At 52.9% G+C, this 19,271-nt stretch overlaps 1 protein-coding gene across 1 annotated transcript in view; it reads right to left on the bottom strand.

Annotated features, from left to right (window-relative positions):
• CSMD2 (CUB and Sushi multiple domains 2) overlaps positions 1–19,271 on the bottom strand; it is a 571,607-nt gene that overhangs the window by 235,464 nt on the left and 316,872 nt on the right. Inside the window, exons 11-12 of the mRNA XM_087858682.1 lie at positions 14,872–14,975; positions 11,641–11,753 (exon numbers count right to left, since the gene is read on the bottom strand). Coding sequence (XP_087714808.1) covers positions 11,641–11,753; positions 14,872–14,975 — 217 coding nt within the window. The remainder of the gene's footprint in view (positions 1–11,640; positions 11,754–14,871; positions 14,976–19,271) is intronic.

Genomic DNA, 19,271 nt, shown 5'->3' with positions numbered 1-19,271 from the left:
TGGGAGGCTCACAGTCATCTGGGAGATGTTTTGATGACATCCTGAACTGGGCAAAGACAGAGGGGATGGGGAGAGGCAGACAGATTTGGAAGGTGTAGAGCAGGAAGCCACAGGCCACCCTGAGAGTGAGCATGTCTGGAATAAAGGACAGGCCGGGATCTACTGAGGGTTTGGGCTGGGCACCTCGGTGCGCTTTCACTGAGACAAGAATGACAGAAGAGGAGCAGATCTGCAGCGTCACCAGTAAGATACGCTGAGTTCTGGGCTGCCTGTGGTACCTCTAATTACATACATCTAGTGGAAAGTGGCTACATGGGTCTTCATTTCAGAAGGAAAGTCTAGCATAGGAATACAGAATTTGGGATTCAGCTCACAGCTGATAAAAGAAGCCACGAGAAGGATGCGACCACCCACGGAGAGTGAGAGGTGTCAGTCCTGGACAGAAAAGCTAGGAACACCGGAAGGATCGGCAGAATGCTGGACTAAAGTCCCAGGACACATGGGGTCATAGAGTCTTGGAGAAGAAGGAATTTCAAGAAGATCTCCCGCCTCGAATGCTGTGGGGAAGTTTAGGTGGGACTGACGAGCAAGTTAGGGGAAGGAGGTCACTGCTCATATTGACTGGCAGGAGTAGCTGAGTGCAGTGACAGGGCCACCATCATGGGAGAAGAGGAAGATGATACAGGAAGAGCCGATGACTTTTAAAGGAGGCATTTCTTGGAAGGGAAGGGAGAGAGAGAACTTGTGGTCACTCATGAGGAATGTGGCCTAGAAGCTGAACATATTTTTTAAGATCGGAGAAACTTAACCATATTTAAAGCGAGGGAAGGAATCAGACACACACACACACACACACACACACACACACACACACACACACACGGGGTATAAGTTAGCTGAAGATCCAGAGGACAGAAGGGATGACAGCCCAAGGCTCTCGAGCAGGCAGGATGGTGGACCCAGAGCACACTGCAAGGCTAGCCTGAGAGACCAGGAAGCTCCTTCCTGCGTGGCAGGAGGGAGGAAGGACGAGGTGCTCACTGAGCTTTCAGGTACGATGCAGGAGGTATGAAGGAGGTCCTGAGATGGCAGGGGCTCTAATGGAGAAGGGGTCCACTGGTCTCATGGTCTTTGCTGAAGGATGGAGTCTGGTTGTGGGGGAAGGGATATGACATTGACAAGAATGTCTGAAGTACTCCCCATGGAGGAGAGGAAATCACTGCCAGATGGATGGCCACCCGAGGCCCACGGAGGGTGGTGAGGATGCACACACAGGGCACCCACCAGCAGGGCCATGGGACTTGTCCCCGAAGCTACTGAGGGCATGCACCCATGAGCAAGTGGAGAGAGAGGCTCTAGGACCGACTGAGGGTTGGCTGGGTTTGGAGAAATGGAAGGCCACGAGGGCAGGGAGCCAAGGGTATTGTTAACAGAATGGCAGAGGTGTTATCCTCGGTGCTTACCTCAAGTGGGAAAGCGCAGGAGGGGACAGGGGATCACCAGGCTGAGGGAGGCTGATGCACAGGAGCAGAGTGGCTGGGAAGAGCTGAGGGGACAGAGGGCCGGCTCAGGCTGGGTGCAGGCTCGATGTCAGAGGTGCCGGAGGACAAGGTCCGGCGGCAGCCAGCGTACAGCATGATCAGAGTAAGTGAGATCAAGCAGGCGAAAGGCAAGGTGATGGCAAGACTTGGAGTGGAGGGGAAGAGGCTGGTGACACTGATGGGAGGAGAGAGAGCCAGACATGGCGACAGCATGAGGTCAAGGGAGAAAGTGTGCACATGGCTGGAACGGCACTGGACAGTGAACCTCGCACCATTCCCTCCAAGGTGAAGTTCGTGGGGCTGTCTCTGGAGAGGGCTCCTGGGTAATGGTGTCCTCAAGGGGGAGTCAGGTTTAAGGGAGCAGTTGGTGAAGAGGTCCAAGGTACTGGAGAGGGGCATGCACAGGGCCAGGGCCAGGACCGGGTAGAGGGGAGAAGAAGAGCAGAGCAGGGTGGTTTGAGAGTTTGCAGCTCCCTCTAGGGAGGCAGAGGGGACCAGTGTCTGGCTTGTGTTCCTTAGACACCCCTTGTCTTTGTCTGGGCCTTCCCTCCAAGCCCAGTACCAACCCCTGCTGGGAGCACAGACACCAAGGCCACCGGCCTTCCTGGAGAGGGCTCCCTGTGCTCCACTGCCTGACTGAAAGGCACTTGCCCTTGACCCTCCTGGTCAGATGCTGACCAAGTTTGATGTCAGGGCACAGAAAAACAAATTGATAAACCAAATTTTGACTTGGAGAAAATCATGCATGTAATTCCCTGTTATCTGGTTACTATAATTCCATTTTCTAAGTGTTTCTCTCGCTCTCTTCCTCCCTCTCTCCCTTTGTCTACAAAAAGCCAGCCAGCAGAAGGAAGAGGAGTGCTTCCGAGACACTTGGAACTCCACCGCGATGGGCTTGCTACTCGGTGAATTTGCTCTCCCTTTGCTCGGCGGCTTTATCCCTATCATCTGTGATCAACCTCACTGTCTTCTCCCGGGTTTTTCCATTTCTAACACCAAAATGGAATCCTCTTCTATGACAACGTCTGTCCAGGAGGAACTGTATCTTGTGTCTCTCTAAATTCACCATCTGAGGCACTCCGAGAAGAGCAGTGCCACTTGGAGGAGGAAGGGGAGTCCACGCATGGGCTGTGGCTTGCTGCCTTTCCAAATGGGCCGGACATCATGTGTCCCTCCATCTACTCACTGTCCCCTCAGCCCGGGCCACTGCTTCCTCTCCTCCCCGCGTCACATGGCCGACTCCTCGTGCTACGGGTCAGCTTAAGAGGCCACCTTCCCTGACCATGCATCTCAGGTGGTCCCCATTCTCTTGCCGCTCTTGGCACCACACCTTTTCCTTCATGGCACTGACGGCCCTTTGTAAGGATTTATTCACTTTATTAGTTACTGTTCTAGACACTGGGTGTACAGCAGTGGGAAAGGGAACAAGAATGTCTGTCCTCAAGATGCTTGCCGTCTGTGGGGTGTGAAAGGACAAAATGATTCGCCAACTCAGTCCCCAGCTCCCCACTGGCTGCTAGGTTGGCCCCGCTTCCCCATCCACTAGAATGTCAGCTCTATGAAAGCAGGCGTTGGTGGTGCCTTATTGACTACTGTGTACCCAGCGATTAGCACAGGGCTTGGAACACAGAGAACGTTCTGTTCAGCGTGAGTCCAGCTTGCGCTGCGTTTACTGCATGGAAACTATGCCAAATGCCATGCTCAGCATTACAGATACAGAGAGGCCTGACCCACAGCCCCTGCCCTTGGAGAGTCCCAGTCGAGTTGGCACAGAAGTAGCAGGGAAATGATGAGGGCAAGGGGGGAGGTGTGCACCTGACCATACGGCCTTTGGGAGAGCAGAGGAGGAAGCTCCAGCCTTGGGCTGGGAGAGTCACAGAGTCTCTGCCACCTGGGAGGCAGCCTGTATCCTACCTTCCCCTCCCCGCCTGCAGCCTCACTAACGGCCTCAAGCCAGCTCCCCCCACTAAACATCCCAGCATGCTCTGGTCTCCGGACCCTCTCTCACAGCCTAGTCCATCCCCTACCAGGATGGTGGCATTGGGCAAGAGGGGGTCCTCTGCCTCTTGCCTCTATTCTGTACTCTGCAAAACAGGGTGAGATCACTCAGAAAGAAAAAATCCCATCATTACTGTGCCCTGCTTATGGATTCTTTCGTGGCTGCCTAGAACCACAGATTAAGTCCCTAACTGCTTGGCATGGCAGGACCTGGCCTACCCCCTCCCGTCCCAGACTTCTCTTTGCCTATCACCGACCTTGAGATTTAGACGCCCCCCACCCCCCCCACCCCCGCCCCGGGTGGCCTGTGGGGAGGCAAACCAGAGCAATGGCAATGAGCAAGGCTCTAAATCCTGCCTCCGACAAAGTAGGAGACCTTGGGCACATTTCTGATTCTCCCTGAGCTCTAGTTTTGTCATCTGTAAAATGGAAATGGCAATCACACCCACGTCACAGGGCTGTTGTGAGGATTTAATGAGTTTATGTATATAAGACGATTGTCAGAATGTCCGGCACGTGGCACGAAAGCAGTGAGCTGTAGGTGTTTCCCATCGTCATTATCACCCCGCGCCTGGCAGAGCCTGGCCGCCCGCACTCACATGGCTCTAACTTGGCACCTGTGTCCTCTCTCCCTCAATGAACACCCCCTGCTTGGCTGCCAGACGAAGAATCACCTTTAAGTGTCAGCGCAAGTGCTTCCCTATCGGGGAATCTTCCCTCGCATCGCTGGGCAGACTTCGGGGATCTTTCTCTCTCACTCCCAGCCCTCCCGACAATTTTCTGTTCCAGCTCCAGAGCTGCAGCGCGTGGAATGTATTTCTCCCTGTTAAATGGCAAGTTTCTTGAGGACCAAGACTGGTTTTGAAATGTCTATGCTCCCAGCTTCTAGGAGGGTGTGACGCACAGAGGGGGCATTCAATACATGTTTGCAGGAGGAGGGGCGGGTAGAGGGACGGATGGAAGGAAAGAAGGAGGAAGGAGGAAGGAAGGAAGGGAGTGTAGCATGTGCAGAATAGTTAGAAATTCACTGTGGCAGGAAGTGACGGTGAAGAGAGAGGAGACCGCAGAGAGGGTCTCAGGGACACCGAGAAGAGCCTGGTTCAATGACTGGTGAGTCATCTATGTGTGGTCTTGGAGGCTGTCAGCTCCTCAAAGCCAAGGGTCCCATCTCTTCTGCCCTTTGTATCTCCAGAACCCAAGACAGTGTCTTACGCATACTGAGCAGCCCAGACCCATTGTTCAATTAGCATGAACTCCTGTCGAGCGACCGAGACATTTCTGGTGTTTAAGGCAAGCTCTGGGCATGCTGGATCTCACGGATTTCCTCAGAACCACATCCCACTCCGCTTTCCTGCTTCTGACGGGAAGGGCACCAGGCGGCAAGGGACACGGTGCCTCTGTCTCTAGGTGCTCTTGGTGTTTGCACATCTCTTTGCAAAGGTTGTCACAAACGAGATGGAGGCACGGCTGGATGAAGTGGGTGACGTTCTTTCTGCCCCATCTCCTTCCTCCACGACACTGTGGCGGGGGTGTCACGGCTGAAGGAGGTCAGGAGCCAGGGGTGAATGCGGACACGTACAGCATCACGGTTACCTCCGAGCTGTTTGCATTAACCCCACACTGGAGCTTGCTCTCTGCAAAAGCCCATGTATTTCGAGAGTATACCTCATGGACAAATTACTTCCTGCCAATATTCTCTTCAGTATCATAATGCCAGTTTCTTGCAGACTGCTGCTGTGCTTGTAGCCTGCCAGATTTTAATGGCACAGCATCCTCTGCTGCTTGCGTGCCGCCCCCGCCCCCACGGGCCAGGACACACTTGGGGACAGTGTGGATCCCACTGGGCTTTCCTGAGAATAGGCAACTGTTTCCTGCATCTAACGAAACCCCAGCTACCAGTGCCTGAGGAAGCTTGAAGGGTCTCATGGAAACTCAGTGATTTAGGAACATGCCTGGGGTTATTCCTGGCTGAAGCTGGGAAGTTTGGGCCTCTCCGCTCGTGGGGATCCAGTAAGCAGCATAGAAATATGAGGACATGAATATAGAGGACTTGAGGCTGAAAATGGCCTCGCGCTTGAGGCAAGGTAGGGTCCGAAAAGGGGTGGAGCCAGCGATGCTGGTCAGTTGCCCTTGGTCTTCTTTCTAGCCCGGCTCCAAGGCCATAGCTTCCAGGAAGCTCACCCGTGCCCCCAAGCAGAGTTAAGTTCTACGGAAGTGGATGGAGGCACCACTGGCGGAGGGCTAGTCTTGCCCGTGTTCTCCCTACTTGCTCTCAGACTTTATGTTCTCTCTCTCAGGGATATCTGACCAACTTCTTTTCATCCTTTATGCAAGTCTCATTTTCAGACACTCCGCTTCTCCAGGGAGCCTTCCCTGATGCCCTTAAGCAAGCTTAGCTGCCCCTCCTTGATATTTCCCCATCTTCTTGCACTTTCTCCAATCTAAGGAACATAGGCTATGGCTTAGGTGAAGGCACAGATTGCCTTCTTGTCCTTGTGGCCCCCATGTCCTGAACAGTGTCTGCAACACACAGTAGGGACTCAGACAACGTTGAATACAAGGTGACCTCATTTCCAACACGAGTCCCCGCTGTTGGGCATCCTTTCTGCATAGTTTCTAACGCCCCGCTCCTTCATGTCTCCAGGGTCAAGGTCTCAGCTCCTTCCTCCTCTGTGCCAGCCAAATCCCCAGATTTAGCATTAGGCTGCCAGATTCCAGGCTCTGAGTCAGGAAGTGAGGAGACTCCCAGATTGATGCTAAAACTTGTTAGCAAGTTGTATGTAATTTTATAATGTTTCTGGTAAGTGCTAATTGCCTGTTCCTTAAATATTTCTTGTTCTACTGGGAAGCAAAGCAATTGCAACTATGAATGCATTTCCTACAGCTGGCTGCCCCCATGGAGGGGGACTGAATTTCTAGGCTCCGAGTACTCAGATTTTGATGGCGCCTGAGTCTCCTCCCCCACCCTGACCTGTGATGGCGACAAGCAGAACTGGAAGAATTTCTAGAAAATAAATCCCCTAATTTTCCCACCCAGGGGTTCACACTTTTAATGAGGGGGGAGGGGTGATACTGCAATGCCACCTGCCTGCCCCAAGGAAGCTTCTCTTTACCTGAGCTGGGGCAGAGGGTGTATTGATGATGATGGGGCCAGGAGTGCCCGGGAGCGGTCTCTGCCCACAAATGCCTCATGCCACCTATGGAACATCTATATCGCAGCTACCCCTCCCATCGCTGAGCCAGGGTGTCTATCCTGTATGGGATCCCCCAGAAGCTGGATAAAAGGAGAACTAGAATGGGGATGGAGGTCATTCTGAAACGTTGGGCAGGTTGGGAGAGGAGCTGCAGGCCTCAGGAAGCAGGGGAGGGAGGAGGCTTTTAACTGAGTGCTTCCTAAAAGCCGGCCCTGTGTTGGGAGGTTCACTACACCAAGCCCTTGGAAGACCCCTGTGACGTCAGTGTTCATCAGCCCCTCTTCACAGGTGGGAATACATAGGCTCAAAGATGTGGAGGGACTGGCTAAGACCACACACACCGCAATGGCACAACTCGATTACAAATTGGGTCTGTCTGACCCCAAAGCCATGGGGACGGTGGAGAGTGCCCGGCTCCTGCATCCGAGTGCTGGGAAGCTGAGAGGGTGTGCAGGAGGGGTGCCTGATTGTGCTTGTGTAGACAGTCATCGCGACTTAATCTGAGAGCTTTTCTGAGCGCGTGCTGTGTACCAGGCACTGGGCTCAGCCCTGCAGGCTTGAAGAGATGAACACGCTGTATTTCTGCCTAGAATGGGTTCACAGGAGCCAGAACGTGGCTTGGAATTACCATAAATAAAGATGGTGAGCTCAGTTTGGATGGTGTTAATAGACTGAATATTTGTGCCTCCCCAAATTCATATGATGAAGTCCTAACCTTGAATATGGCTGGATTTGGAGATGGGGTCTCTATAGAAGTAATAAAGGCTAAAGGAGGCTATAGGGTTGAGGCCCATATCCGATAGGGTTAGGGTCCTTATAAGAAGTGACACCAGAGAGCTTGTGCTCCCTCTCTCTCTCCATATGCAAGCACCAAGGAAAGGCCATGCACGGACACAGTGACAAGGCTGCCCAGACTAGAAGTTGAATCGGCCAGAACCTTGATCTTGGATTTCTAGCCTTCAGCATTGTGACAAAATAAATTTCTGTTTTAGGTCCTAGTCTATGGTATTTTGTTATGTCCACCCCGAGCAGACTACACACGCCTTGGGTTTGCGGTATCTGAAGGAGAAATGTATAAAATGTGTCACAGGGAGACCAATATGCAAATGGGGAACAGATTTGGAAGTCACCAGTGTTTAGGCTGAGATGGAAGCCATGGGAGTAGATGCAATCCACTGTGGAAGGTTCTAGAAAAAGAGGACAGAAAGCTGAGGAGAGACCCAGGGAAGTGCCTGCTCTGTGGGGGCTGTGAGGGGCCATGCAGGAGCCGTAGGGGAACAGCCAGAGGGGTAGCAGAAGCCCAGAGAGCAGAATGGGAAGTCACGTCGGGATGCCAGGGGACTTAACCGACCCAGCTTTATTCACAGTAGAGGGGCTCTTCACCATGAAGGCAAGCGACGGATGGCTTTTACCTTCAAATAAAAGGTCGAAGGTGGAAGGGACAAGACGGGGAAGGCAGGCCCATCCCTACACAGGTTCTTCTTCCCTGCGGACGAAGTGCAAACTCTTTCTGAGGCCTCAAGGCTCTCAGCGACTTGGATCTCCCTCCTGCCCCTTCTGCCTCCCCTCCCTACACTGCGGCCAGAGAGAACCATCTCATTTCTCAGCAAGTCTGGGGAGTTGGGGCCCCAGGTGTGGAGTGCAGGTAGGAGGCAGGGACCTAGTGCCAGGCCACCTGAAAGACAGGCAAGCAGCCATGTGTCCCCTGGCCAAAGAGGACATGCCCCAGAGTGGGGAACAGTGCTGATCATGGAGGGCTTAGGTGCAAAGGAACCTTAGTGACCCCAAGGGAAGATGCCTCTCTGTGCCAGGCACTGTGCAAGGAGCTCCTTGGGACCCCATTTCACTTTCTTCACAAGGTGTAAAAGTCACCACTATTGTTTCCATTTTATGAGTGGGAAATTGAGGCTCTGACAGACCACAGGACTTGGCCAATCCCACAGCTGGGACCATGCTGGGATTCACCAGGTCTGGTGAAATTCCAGAGTCCATTCCATCTTCACAGAAACAGCTGCCTCTGTGAACAGGACCCATGTAGACCCTTGGGTTAACGATGTACAGAAATGCCCAGACTCTCTTCCTAATCTGTCATGAGTCCGAGGAGAGGTCTTGCTGACGTCTAGTCTGTGACTAGCAGTCCTACCGTGGATGTTGTTCGACTGCTTTAGTTTTCTGTTCTGGTCCATGATGCTCCCTGCTGTAATCCCAGCACCCAGCATCATGCTGCTCACGTGACAGGGTCATCACTACTGGCTGGGCGAGGTGGACACATGGGCTGATGAACAAAACCCCAACTGCTAGTAACGTGGAGCCTGGGCTCGTGCCATATGGCCCGTGTGACTGCGGCAAAGCACTGGCTTCTAAAAGATTTTATAAGGAATTGGAATTCTGTCACTTTGGAGACCCCTGGTAGAGGGGGAACATCATGGGCTTTGAAGCCAGAGAAACATGGAGTTGAATCGTGGCTTTCCCTGGTCCCAGACTTCATGTGACCCCAGGCGGGACACTCCACCCTTCTGAGTTTCAAATTCTTCATGTACAAAAGGGCAGCCATCGGCTAGGTGTCACACTGAATGAGATGAGGCAGAGTTTCTCAAACTGGTGTTTAGCTACAAATCCCCTCTTAAAAGAAAGCTTACAAGGAACAGAAGAGAAGAAAGGAGAAGACATGGAGGCAGGATCAGAGCCTGCCCTGCTGGGCACCCCCTACCCGACACTGGTGGTCCCTGAGGGTACCCCAAGTGTTTGCGTGACAGTGTTTGAAAACCTTGAGAGAATTAGCATAAAGCTTCCGGCACATAATGGGCGTTCAATGTTCTGTCCCTTTCTTTTCCGGTGAAACCATGCCAAACAAATCTAATTCCTCTTTCCTACATGACAGCCCTTCAAATATTTAGACACAGCTCTCAGCTCTCCCCTGAGTCCACTCTTCTCCCGAATGTACTTTCAGGGGGCTCTCAGCCTTTCTCACAGGGTTTGACTTCGGCCCTCTCCCTGCCTGTCCCCACAATTAAGCCCGATTCTCAATGTCTGGTCAGAACGACAATAAAGCACCACTAACTCCCTGGGGTAAATTCTAGTGGCTCAGTTTTTGAACCCTCACAGAGGACTTGCTATTTATTCCCACTTCTTCTTATCCTGGTGACTTAGCCAGTAGCTCTGCCCTGTTGAGGTCTTTCTGCACGTTGTTTGCTGACTGCTGTACTGGTGTCCCTTTCCGGCTCATGCTATTTATGGCTTATCCAAGCCATCGATAAATATGGACAGATTAAGGGCAGGTAGGTGGTGCACAGGATCATTCTGGAAACATTTGCTGCTGAACATCCAGGGAACTTCAGACATGGGGGAAACTTTTCGAAACTCTGAGTCCAAATCCATTTCCATATTCCAAGTAGCATCAGAGCTTGGCCCTGAATTGGGGGTCTCATGATTTCTCTCTGCTGTCCCGCCCCCCACCTGCGTGTAACTCTATGTACCCAAAGAGCCATTTGCTTAACCACCTGTGTCCTCACTCATTAGTCACCCATAATTGAAGTTCTTATTTTCACCTCCTTGACCACAACTTAACTCTTCACAGAAGCCCTGTGACCTAGGGTGTATTATTACCTCCATGTCCCAGATGAAGAAACAGAGCCCCAGAGAGGTTCCTTGACCTGCCATAGGGCTAGAAAGGGACAGAACCAGGAATGTAAACTCAGTACTTGTCACCCCATCGGTCCTCTGGCTGCCATTCTGTCTCCCCTCGACACATGCCTCCTGTTCTTAGAACAGGACCTCCGCCGTCCTTGGCTCCAGGACCAGGAGAGAATAGATTTCTGTTGTTTTAAGTTCCCCCCAGGGTGTGGTCCTTTGTCAGAGCAGCCAGAGGAAACTGACAGGCCTCCTGTATATCCAGTTTGGAGACAGAGTACAGGTCTTGTACAGGAAGAACCCCTGGTCCCTAGGGGTGGGGTCACATTGAGCAGAATAAGAGCCTTTTGGAGTTGTTCCCCCAAACTTGTCTCATGTAGAATTATCAGGTCTCTGGATGGGGGGTGGAGAAAGACCTTCTGTCCCTCATCCCCTGCCCCCTGTCTCTTGGAGTCATTTTCAAGGCTCAAGGCTCATTTCTTGATAGAGCCTTTCCAGATGCCGCACCCAGGACGACTGCCCCCTTTCTCTGTGCTCCCACTGGCTGTTTGTCACAGGTATCTTGCTTTAATAGTAGCTTATGTGTTCCCTCCTCTGTCCCACCACTGGAGTGCAGACTCCTTGCAAGGGCTCAGATCTGACGCGTTTGTTCCCCGAGTGCAGGGCTAGGCTCTGCCACCTACCAGACCTGCCAACCAAATGCTTGGGGGATGGCTTCTACTCCCCTTTCTGTGGGGATTGGCATTAGCAGTCATCACCAATGCGAAATCTGACAGAAGTGCACAGACGGCTGATGATGGTGGTGGTATCTCCTGGACTCAGAGTTTGCTGTTCTCTTAATGCTGGTTCCCGGTGAGATTCAGGTCACCCTCATTTGTATCCTCCTCAGGCCACCAGGGTTTTGTGTCTGTCCCTAGCCCCCTGCATAGTCACTCAGCATTATGACACCCAAGTATGGCAGCTTGGGAAGCTCCAAAAGTCTATGGGGTCTTCTAAAGGGCTACACAAGCCAGGTACAAATTGTGGATGAAACTAACGTATGTGCCTGGTGCTGTGTGGCCTGCGCCTCAAGTGATTTATCCCAGATAATCCTCAGAACAATCCAGGAGGTCCACTGGCCAAAGGCAGCTGAGGCTCAGACCAGCTGAATAATATACCCAAAGAGAGGAGGCTAGTTCGGGACACAATCAGGATTTGAACCCAGGGCTTGCTGGCTCCACACCCGGACCCCATGTCTGACTCCAGAGTGAGTGTACCAGCCCCTCAGCGGCAGTTACCTTCGTAAGAAGCCTTGAATCCCAGGGAGCTGCCGCTGCCATCGGTTTGGAAGAGGAGCCACATTTGGTGGTTGGTGCTGACAATGAGATCTGGGACCGACGTACCTGTCAGGCTGTCAGGAAAGCGAGATTTAGAGATGTGCCCCCCCCCCCCCACAGAATGACTAGGAGCCCTACCCTGTCAGGCAAATTTGGGCCCCACAGTGTTTAACACTGGAGCTCAGTGGCATGTGCTCCAGCAGCTGGGAGACTCACCACCTCTCCCCTCCGGCCACAGGTAGGGCTAGCATTTACCCATGACCCCCCTAGCCCACAGCCCTGGGCTTGAGAGGGAGACCTGTGTCTTTGCTTTCTCAGGGGCTGGAGTTAGCTGTAGCCAGATCTACTGAAGGGGGGGTCTACACTCCTGCCACCTTTGATCTCTCGTGTCAACTACTGCAGAAACTCGTTTCCCCAGTTGGAGCCCAGCCATTCCTTTTAATGAGACCTCTCTTTCCATTCCATCCGGAAATACCTGCTTCTACATATGAAGCAAGGCTGGAAGTGCAGCTGTCACACTCCAGGACCACGTTCTTTCTGACGAACAGAGTTTAAGCATGGGGAGGATTCAACTCACATTTACCAAACACCTATTCAAGCCAGACAGTTTTCCATCCATTATCTTATCTAATGACCCCAGGAGCCCAGTGAGGTAGGGGCTGTGTTCTCCCCACTATATAGATGAGAAGACAAGGGTGCAAAATGGGCAGTGGCTTTCCCAAGGTCGGCCTGATAGAGAGCAGCAGAGCCAGAGTCCACTGCAGAGAGGCTGGGCTTTCCAGAAGGAACCTGGCTTCCTCTTGCTGCTGAGACCAGACAAAGCACCGGCATACAAGGGGGGGGGGAGGTGGTAGCTGGTGTGATTGGATTAATGGGTCTTAATCTCTGCTCCACTCTGGGGTCTCAGAGCTTGGGGTGGGGCACTGCGTTGGCTGTATGAGATGATGAGCACAGTGCAAGTGCTGTGGGGGTGGGGGTGGAACAGACACCTGGGGTGCATCAGCCTGGCCCGTGTGACATTGCCGGGCTAGGGTGCTGGCATTCCGTAGTGATTAAGGATTGAGGCCAAGCCAGGGCTGGCTCCTGACTCTAGCGTGGCAGAGTCCGTTTGACCCAATTATGACAACAAAGAGTCCAACCATTCTGCATGTGTTTCCCTGAAGTTTGAGATGGATGCTGGCCTACAGAGATCTGAGGGTGGTGGGAGAGCCCCTGGGCTGTTATAGAACTTGAGAGCTCAGTCAGAACTTACAGAGACCGGGGTGTAAGCCCTGGACCTGCCATTCATTTGCTGTGGGGCCCTGGGCAAGTGGCCGAGCCATTCTGGGATTTTTCATTTCGTGTTAAATGAGGGGATTGGGTTATAAGAATCTTTCTGAATCTGCTGTTCTAAGGTTCTCTCTCCGACAGAGCACACTGGGATTTTGTCCTGGGACGAGACAGAACCTGGATCCTAGCCTTCTGAGCACACCAAGCGGAGGCACCATACAGGACAGGTGAGTGATGGGGATGAACCAAGGAGGAAGGGAGTACGATGGCTAATTTTATATATGATGGCTAATTTTATGTGTCAATTTGGGCCACCCAAATATCCAGATATCTGGCCAAACATCATTCTGACTATTTCTGTGAAGATGACTTTGGATGACTTTAACATTTAAACTGGCAGACTGAATAAAGCAGACTGCCCTTCCCCATATGGATGGACCTCATCTAATCAGCTGAAGGCCCGCTTTGAACAAAAAGGCTAACCCTCTCCCAAGTAAAAGAGAATTCTTCCTGCCTGCCTGACGTCCATCTGGGACACTGCTTCCCCCCCCCCCCCCCCCGCCTTGGACTTGAATGGCAACTTCAGCCCTTCCCGGGTCTAGAGCCTGCTGGCCTTTGCATTAAAACTACACCATCAGCTCTCCTGGGTCCCAGCTTGCCGGCTCACCCTGCAGATCCTGGGGCTTGTCAGTCTCCATTATCACGTGAACCGATTCCTTATAAAAAAATCCCTGGCTCTCTGTATATCCTATTGGTTCTGTTTCTCTGGAGAACTCTGATTAATACAGTGAAGTAGGCTGGGGGGAGGATGCCCTTCAGGCTCACGTCCCATTCCTTTCTCCTAAGAGATTCCAAGTCCCAGCCATGTTACCTGATTCTGAGGGTAACGTCGTGAGTCATTTAACTGCCCTGACAGGATCTTCTCTGGCAGGTGTGGGGAAGGTGTGGGAAGTGCCCGGAACAGAACAGCCCCTGCACAAGGCAGCTAGGACTGAAGAGCCATTTCTCCTTCAGCGTGAAAACCAGAGGACATTGGCCTGGGCCTAGCCTGGTGGGAAGGGGTATGACACGGGATGCTGTCCTGGACTGAAATCAAAAGGCATGAACTCAACTGCTGGTTCTGCCACCAACCAGCTTTGCAACCCTTGGGCCTCAGTGTCCCCACCTATTAAGCAGGGATAATGACACAGTTACATGAGATATCTGATGTGAAAGTTCCCTTTCCAGTACCTGGGCATACAGTGCATGCTCGGTGTACAGGAAACCTTCCCCATCTGGGCAAGGGAGATAGGCCACATGCACTGAATGGGAGTGTTCTCCTGCATTTATGTCAGACTAATGGTGGCGGGCAAAGGAAGAGTTAATGGCCTCCCCGACCCAAGATCCAACAGAACGGAATCCCAGGACAGCACAGCATTATCCTCTTCCTTGACCAGACCATGTACCACTAGCCTTTTTTGGCTCAGGAATTGTGGCCACTATGTGTATGGGGGTCCCAAATCCCTGAAACCGTTCATTTCCCAGGTAGTTATGAGCATGCCGGGAGGTTAGCAACACACTTCCACCATCTCTGAAGTCGGACTGCCATGGATGGACAATGGCCTTGAGGATGGACATGGCCTTGTGGTAGAAGCAGGGGCTGCACAGAAGCAGACCGCCACATGGAATGCTCCAGGCATACACACAGAACCTCAATTCCCCCTCCTCCATGAGAAATTGTTCCTTCTACACACTTTTCCTGGCAGTTCCTAGAGAGAATATGGCCAGTGCTCTGTTTCCTTCGGTCAGAGTAGAGGGGCTGGTCCCCTGTACTTGATGCGGTGTGGCCCTGGGGACCAGACAGGATGTGGGGCACCATCCCACTACCCCCAGGCCAGGGCCATGTGCTCCCCGCCCTCTGGACTACAGCCCCATGTCACTTACACGTAGAGAACGGTTTTCTGGTCCCCGTCCTGCCCACCGTCCCCGACCGTCAGGGTGTCGTAGCCCCTCTCCAAGTCAAAGTCCTCAAAGGCCAGCTTGATCACCTGGGGAGGGAGCACAGGGTTAGGGAGCAGGCAGGGGGCTGCCGGGAGACACTCAGACAGCTGTGAGAAGTTCCCTTCTTAGGTCCCGATGCCCAGAGTCCCTGGGACACCGCCCCACACAGCCCCTGGTCCAAATGGAGCATTTCCACGCCACCTTTTGGAGTGTGAGCTATTTCTCTCCAGGCCTTACAGTCCCTGGGGTCCCCTGATGTTTTCCAGAGATGTTCACGGCACATCTGGCCCATTCTGGGGGCTGCTATGGCAACACCAGGCACATCTGGCGGGCTGTGAGAAGATTAGCTTCTCTCTTCATGCTTTAATGCACAGAAGTCCCCCTGGACTTGGTGGCACATGTGGAATCTCAGCCATCTTGCCTGCCCCCAGGGACCTGCAGAAGTTTCTCTTAGCCTCTCCTCTGCCTGCTTTTCTCCACCCTCTTTTGTTTATTCGTTGAATGAATGAATGTTCCAGGAAGGAGGTTTCAACAAGATTCTCTCTTAATTTGTTTCAGTCCTGCCTTCCTCAATATTTACTAAGCACACACCATGTGCCAGGTCTCAACAGTGAGCACAGCCCCTGCCCTTGGTGAGTAGGGGAGACAGAACCTACGCCAAGAACCACATGCCGGTGGCAGGTGTTCCGGGGAGGCTGTAGGCGTACAGAGTGGCCTGGGACTCACGGAGCCTGTGGTGGGGGCAGGAGGAGGTCTGTCCCTGAGGGTGCTGTCGGGCCACAGGGGAATGCTGGGGGAGGGGAGGCATCCTGAGGAGTCAGATGCACAGGGCCTGAGTTTCGGCAGAGACGGGACATTCCAGAACAAGTATTCACTGTCAATGGAAGGTCTGCAAAGTGAGCATACCTGCTGGCTGTTTCACTCTGGGGGACAATGTGGCTGGGTCTTCTGTGCAAGAAGGGGACTCAGGAAGGTCCAGAACTTGAACAATTCGCCTGGAGCTAAGTCCAAAGGGTCTTAAAATCTCCCCTGGCCCAAAGAGCTGGGGTTTATCCTGGGTGTGGGGGGGGGGGTAGAAAAGTTTTAAACAGCGGGTGACAGGGGTACACAGGTGTTTGAGAAAAACGTCAGTCTGGCTGCTCATGTGGAAGCAGATGTGGCAGAAGTGAGGCCAGAGGTGATGGGGAAGGTTCCTGTCTAGGTAAGTGATGGAGGAGGGTGGTGGGGGTGGAGAAGAGACAGGTCCTAGCGGTATTCAGAGCTTTGTGACTGCATGGGTGTGGCGACCAAGGGAGGGGAAGGGATTCAGGATGACCCATACGTGGGTCCCTGGACGGGTGGGAGGTGGTACCATGCACAAAGATGGGGCACAGGGTGGCACCACTCCTAATCACTAATCTGGGCCTCTTTTTGTCTGTTTCATTTTTTTTTAAGTTTTTGTTTAAATTCTAGTTAGTTAACATACAGTGTAATATTAGTTTCAGGGGTACAATTCACCACACCCGGTGCTCACCACAGCAAGTGCGCTCCTCAATCCCACCCCCTATTTCCCCCCTCCTCTCTGGTAACCATCCGGTTGTTCTCTAGAGTTGAGTCTGTTTCTTGGTTTGTCTCTTTCTTTTTTCCCCCTATGATCATTTGTTTTGTTTCTTAAATTCCATGTGTGAGTGAAATGATATGATATTACTCTTTCTCTGACTGACTTGTTTTGCTCAGTAGTATACTCTCTAGATCCATCCATGTCCTTGCAAATGGCAAAAATCTCATTCTTTTTCAGGGGTGAGTAATATTCCATTGTAGATATCCACTGCATCTTCTCTATCCATTCATCTGCGGTTCCGATGTGACGAAGATCTTCCATCTCCCAGCAGGGAGGCTGGAGGTGTTCCTCTGTGTTCTATGCTACGACCCAAGGAGTACAGAATTCCCAGGGGAGGTTTTTCCTTGTTGTTTAGGTCTCCTCTGTGCGAACCCACACACTGCTAGCGTGCTGGCACAGCCTCACCCCCGGTGCCCTCAGAAACCACCTGCGGCCACACTGATTCATCAGCCTGGCTGCCATGTCTGAGGGCTCTGCCGCACCGGGCATGGCGTTCTCAGAGAGCAGCATCTCTGTATAAGAACACCCGTGAGCACAGAACAGGACAGCGGAGGAGAGGAGTGCCACTGGCTGGAAGAAAGGTTAAAGGAGGCTTCTCAGAGGAAATGAAGCCGGAGCTGAGCTTGGGAGATGAACCCAAGTTCGCTAAGTGGAAAAGGAAAGGAAAGCCGTCGGGCAGAGGGAGGAGCAGGTAAACAGGCAAAGTGTGGGCTGTGTGACTCGTCCAGAGACTCCTAATGGATCTGCAGTGGATGAAGGCAGAGGGGAGTGGAGGCTGGTGCTGGGAGGAAGTGGGAGGAGCAGAGTAGGAAAGGCTGTCTGTCATGCTGTCTGTCATGGTTTGGGCTTTGTCCTGAAGACAAGGGGAAGTGATAGAAGGGTTGTGAGCAAAGGAGTGAGGTGCAATTTTTGTTTTCAGAGCAACAGCACTGAGGGATGGTGGGACACCAGGAGAGTGATCTCTGGGCTGCAGCAGTCACGTGGGGGAGTGGGGAGGGGGGCCTGCAGCAGGCAGTGGCTGGGGTGCGTTAGGAAGGAGGGATGGCATGGAACGGTCAGCAGTGAGTGCGGATGCCTTCGCCCCCTTGGTTGTCCCATTGCCAGGAGAGCTCACCCCTCACGCTCCTTGATGGCCAACAGCATCATCACGGGACCTTCTGCTCGTGCCAGAATCTCCTTCCCCTCTCACCCTTCCTGGTCCTGTCCTACAGAAGGACGTCACCATTTCCCAGCCAGATGCACACGGAGGGGCCTGGGGCATCTGCTCCCTGTGACCCTCCCCATTGCATAGCCTGTGTGGCTCCCTGGGCTCCCAGGCTTCCCCTTATACTGGCCCGTTCACGACTCTGGTTTGCACAGACCCCTCCTTTCCTGCTGGCTCCGCTAGCAACGCCTCCTCCCTGAGCTCATCTTCTCCAGGGGCTCCAATACCCTTCCTCACCTCTGGGTCTGCACTTACCTGCTGCACTGGCATTGGTCTGTTTACCTGCTCCTCCACTACACCGGGAACTTCGCGGGGGTGGGGCAGGGGTAGGGGCCAGGTCTCCCTGCCTCTGGTGCCACTGACTGTCACTGCACCAGGCACAGGCCAGGGGCTCAGACAGTGCTGAACCAGAGACCGTTTTCCAAACCCTTCCCGGCTCCCCAGCACGGACCAATGGCTACGCTCTCGGTCTCCCGCTGGAGTTACCATCTAGAACAAAGGCTGGCAAACCATTTCTGTAAAGGGCCAGAGAGTAACTGTTTTGCCCCCTGCAGACCATAGGATGTCTGTTGCAACTACCCACCTCTGCTGCTGTAGCACGAACGCAGCCACAGGCAGCATGCATACAAATGTGCCAGTAAAACCTGACCCACAAAATCAGGCAATGACCTGGTTTGGGCCCACGTGGGCGAGTCTGCAGACCCCAGGTCGAGGAGATTCTTTGAGACACTTATTCACAGTTTTCGATCATCTTCTCTTACGAGATTTCTTCATGCAAGCATGGACCCCCTACCACGCGCTCGATGCTGTTCGGAGCCTTTAGGACAATCAGTTCGGGGAAACTCACAACAACAGCTACTATGAATACCTCCATTTTACGAATGGAAAAGCCCAGGCACAGAGATGTTAGGGAACTTGCCTAAGATCGCACAACTGAGTGGTAGAACTGGGCCTCGTCAGGCAGCTGGAGGCCAGGCTCTTTGCCACTCACTGCCTCAAAACAGCCCCAGCGAGGTCTCGGGTCCACTGGGTAGGGACCATGACTTACCCTTCCCAACCTTCCCTAAGCTCTTTTGCTGAATCCTAGCAGCTGGGCAAGCACTTGCTGCGTATAAAATACTGCAAGGCCGCGGTGCCTTCTGCAGGAGGAGGGGCCTGGCCTCTGCGGGAGTGATGGTCCTGGATGCACACTCTTGCCACCATCACGCCCTTCCAGCCAGCCTCGGGGCAGAGGACACTAGCTCACCAAGCCACCTCCGAAAGAGGGAGTGGAGGATTATTATGTCTATAATGGGAAAATATTGCTTTGAAGGCCAGAACCCAGAGCCATAAAATGACTCCCATCACTGGTCAGAGCGGCCATTGATGTGAACTGCATTTCAGAGCATCTGACCCTAATGCAGGAGCTAATTACACCAAGTAGACTGTACAACAGACATAACATTGCAGTGCTGGGACAGCCCCCCAGTGCACAATGTACTGATGCTTTCATTTTTTTTTCTCTTCTCTTTGGCCTTTGTTTAAAGACACGATCCTATA

Source organism: Ursus americanus, chromosome 33 (genome assembly GCF_024610735.1).
Source record: "Ursus americanus isolate L20-20 chromosome 33, mUrsAme1.1.p, whole genome shotgun sequence".
NCBI lineage: Eukaryota > Metazoa > Chordata > Mammalia > Carnivora > Ursidae > Ursus > Ursus americanus.
The sequence above is the reverse complement of the archived record's forward strand: the minus strand, read 5'-3'. Positions and strand labels throughout refer to the sequence as shown.